The following is a 4,409-nucleotide window of genomic DNA, read 5'->3' on the forward strand; positions in this document are numbered from 1 at the left end:
AGTTTGATGTGAGCATAATAAACACCCCTCCAAACAAAGACCGCCTTCGACACGCAAGTGAGTCACCAGACAAGCAATGTCACATTCCTAGACAGAATGACCATTTTGTTGGAAGTTTTGAGTCTGAAAGAGTTGTTGGTTTTTGAAAGGAGAGGCATCTTCAACTTGTTGATGAAATCCAAAGGGCAAGGGCACGTTTGGAATTTGTTGAAGGCCAAATTGAAGATGACAAAAGGCAGGCCAATCTGGAATGGGCGAAGTTGCAGCGCATGAAGCGTAGACACAAACGACTTCGGAGTGTAGCTGTTAAAAAATACAAGAACTCATCTAATGCAGTGGAGTCAAAGAAGCGTGTGATGCAAGCTGGATTCGACTACTTCCGATCCTATGCAAAACTCGTCGTACCCGGGTTTGATTGGTCATCTATTACCGTTTTCGACGTCACCAAATATACTCAGCAAGGGAAGTAACCATTTTGGTTCTCGTGTTTGAGCAGAGGCAAATCAGTGGAATTGGAATTTTCGTTACACTCTGCTTCAAAGCTATTTTGATGCTAACTACTATGGAAGATTTAAACCTTACTATTTTGATGTCCTTAATTACGAAAACAGAAGATGCAAAGAGCCCATCTACTTCAGTCATATGTTGCGGCCATGTCCATTTTTTTTTTTTATCACGTATCAGATTTGGACATGGTTGCATCATATGCAATGTTGCCTTTATTTATTATATGTTAGGACAAGGTTTATGGAAAACCTTTTGTGAGTGCGTTTGTGACAAGGTTATGGAATTATTATGTACCATTTATATATTGTTTTTTGTACTTGTTCATCTCCTACTATTTCTTGCTTTCTTTATATTTTATGTTTGTGGAATCCCTCTAAAAGTTAACATATACTGTGAAAAAAATGCAGACTGAATATATAAACACTCATATAGACTAGGACAAATATTCACTAAGGGTTTTAAAATTGCTTCACTTGTGTGAGGTTATTGAGAAAAAGTCTGGCATTATTGTATGTGATTTGACATGATTGAAAATATATTAGTGATTCCCAATGCGGCGTCATTTGGACAACTTATTGAATACCTCTGACGTGTTAAAATCTCTAAGTGCAGTTGCATGTGGACAACTTATTGAATACCGCTGACGTGTTTAAAACTCTAGGTGCAGTTGCATGTGGACAACTTATTGAATACGAACTGACGTCTTGAAAGCTCTAGGCGTAGTTGCAATGATGGCTTCAAAGCATGTGCAATTATTATTTATGTTCAACTTTTATAACAAAACATATTATTGTATATAGTGAAACTAATTATTGTATTATTACAAATTTTAAATCGAATATTATCCGAAATATACGTGTTAACGTGAATTAGGGGAAAGATGAAAGTGAGTTATGTACAAATAATTTTGATTTTGTCATTATCCGGGAATATTTTGGATTTTCTTATAATTTATTACCTATTTCCACATATTGTTGCACACAAAAAGCCAAAACAATAGCAAGAGGACACCTGGCGCGATCTCACCCCGTCACTTATGACTACTTGCACAAGTGTACGTCAGTCAACATGGCCACATCCTCCTTTTTTACCCTAAATTATTATTTTATTACTTTTCCTTACAAAAATCAGAACTAATTACACAAAAAATATAAAAATTATCCAAAAATTGCTACCATCTCATTGACACTCCATCTTTCCTACTGAAATCTCCGATTCATTGTTACGCAGTTTTAAAAATAATTCCGAACATTAACGGGAGATGCTTGTTGAAGTAGGTTATTGAAGTTTAAGTTAACAAACATCAATACTTAGGGTTAAGAGGAAAGTGAGTTATGTAAAACAATTTGGATTATTTCATTGCGAGACGAATGATTTATAGGTTCTCCTAGTTTTATGACGTCACAAGGAGGCCGGAGTAATTTTTGGGGCATTTTTAGGAATTTCCTACTATTTATTACCTATTATGAAGGATTTTTCCACTAAAATAGCCAACCCTAATTCCCATGAGGTACCTGGCGCAATCTCAGCCGGTCACCTTTCACCACTTGCACAAGTGTACGTCAGTCAACATGGCCACATCCTCCCATTTTACCCTAAATTATTATTTTATTCCTTTGTCTTATAAAATTCATAACTTAATACACAAAAATTCAAAATTATTTCCGAAAATTGCTACAAACTCATTGACACTCCATCTCCCTTGCTGAATTCTCCGATTCATTGTTACGCATTTTAAAAAATTATTCCGAACATTAACGGGAGATGCTTGTTGAAGTAGGTTATTGAAGTTCAAGTTAACAAACATCAATACTTAGGGTAAAGAGGGAAGTGAGTTATGTAAAACAATTTGGATTAAGAAATTGCGAGACGGATTATTTATAGGTTGTCCTATTTTTATGACGTCACAAGGAGGCCCGGGTAATTTTCCCAACCTTTTTTTGGAATTTCCTACTATTTATTACCTATTCCAATGGATTTTTCCACTATAATAGCCAACCCTAATTGCAAAAAGACACCTCGCACAATCTCAGCCGGTCACCTTTCACCACTTGCACAAGTGTACGTCAGTCAACATGGCCACATCCTCCCATTTTACCCTAAATTATTATTTTATTCCTTTTTCTTGGAAAATTCAGAACTAAATACACAAAAATTAGAAAAATGATCCGAAAATTTCTACTAACTTATTAAGATTTCATCTTCCTACTGAATTCCCTGTTTCATGGTTATGCTACATTAGTATTTTATTATTATTTATCCACAATTATTATAATTATTATCATATTTCTTTTGACGGTGTCCCTTTGTTAATTATATTTAGTCCAACTTGTTGAAAACAATTTTATTTTCCGTGTGAATAGGCCATTTGTAGTGCTCATCGGTTTCTTTGTTCTTCAATTTGTTAATTTTTTTAATTTTTAGGTTGAAGGGATGTTTTGAAACATAATATGGAAATATACAAGTCATCCATTGTACTCCTTCCACACAAAAAAAGTATTCAACGTCAATCAGTGTTCAACTTTTGCTTAAGAAACGTGTAACCAAATCCTTCATTGCAGAGGGGGAAAATGTCATTCCCAAGCACCGGTGAAAAGACACCTATTTACTCCATGCATGACTTTTCGTTTACGAAATATGAAGATTGGGGTCGGTGAGCAAAATATCTGTGTCAATAAAATATCAATCCTAGCCGTCTATGATGTAAGTAATAATTCCCCTATCTAATAAATATTATACATTTATATATAAAACGGTTTATGACAAAATACCAACTTTTAAACAACATTTATACAACATATGTACAACGTAGCCAGCCAACCTAGAAGTGAAGAGAAGCAAGTCCACAATGCATCAAAACCGTAAATTGTGTGTACTCAAACTAATGCAAAAAAACGTGATTCCCTCGCACAACATACTCACGCATCAGTTTGGACCAAAAAATACTCTCGCGGTGCCATTTGCATCGATTGCAACAAGTCCAGAAGGCAGGATTTATCTTGTCTTCACTAGGCCAGCCTTGAATAACAAAATACCATTCATTGTTGTTACAAGCACTGCAGCGATTAAACTTAATCTTCCCATAGTCAAACATATCTACGATATGTGTTGCAACACATGCTGTGTTTAATCTTCGTGTCAAAGCATCCCTGGTTCCTTTCATATCAATGTTGTTACGCTGATTCAAAGAACACAAGAATTGTAATGCATCCTCTTTTGACTGACCAATTTCGGACATACCAAGTAGTCCAACTACATAAGCCGCTTCCATATGGCCTGCCGTGGCTGCATTGCCCATCCCATACAACGCTTCCACCTTACCGTGCTTGAAAAAAATATCGAATGCTTCTCTAAATATGGACTCAGGGTTATCGCAAGCCCTGCATTGTTCCAAGAAATGCTGGACCGCGGGTCTGGCACGGTACCAGATAGGATGGTATGGGTACTTTGCCATTGAAATGGTGTTCCACACTTGTGGACTGTTTGCAAAAGTTTGGAACAATGGGCACACAGATGCCATACGGAAGAGATCTTCCGATGATTCGGTTGCCACGTATAACATCACTTGAAACCAAGCGGACTCCGGGATGAAGGCTTGGGGCATATCCAAATGGACATGCTTCCTTCTCTTTCCTCCGATTGTAGTGAAGTGTTTCAAATTCATTCAACAGTTTTTGGAATGGAACGATTTGAGGAGTGGCAGAGGTGCAAAACGAGAATATTTGGGGTACACGTTTTGTTTTAGCGGATGATTTATAGTTTTTTGAAAAGGTGTTTCCAGGTGGGGTATTTCGAAGTTGACCGTTTTCAAAGACACTGAACCGAAGTGAATTAAAACTGAAGACAAAAGAAGGGAAAACGTCAAAACGGTGCATACAGAGTCAAACAGTCAAAAAGTTAAT

The 4,409-nt window shown here is 36.6% G+C and overlaps 1 protein-coding gene across 1 annotated transcript; it reads right to left on the reverse strand.

Annotated features, from left to right (window-relative positions):
• Positions 1–3,388: 3,388 nt before the first annotated feature.
• On the reverse strand, positions 3,389–4,111 carry LOC117635216. Its single transcript, XM_034369567.1, has one exon. The coding sequence runs from the start codon at positions 4,109–4,111 to the stop codon at positions 3,389–3,391; it is 723 nt and encodes a 240-aa protein (XP_034225458.1).
• Between the last annotated feature and the right edge of the window lie 298 nt (positions 4,112–4,409).

This window comes from Prunus dulcis, chromosome 7 (genome assembly GCF_902201215.1).
Source record: "Prunus dulcis chromosome 7, ALMONDv2, whole genome shotgun sequence".
In the NCBI taxonomy this organism is placed as follows: Eukaryota; Viridiplantae; Streptophyta; class Magnoliopsida; order Rosales; family Rosaceae; genus Prunus; species Prunus dulcis.

Coding starts and splice junctions, on each gene's coding strand:
- LOC117635216 (XM_034369567.1), bottom strand. CDS start 4,111: ATGCCCCAAGCCTTCATCCCGGAGTCCGCTTGGTTTCAAGTGATGTTA.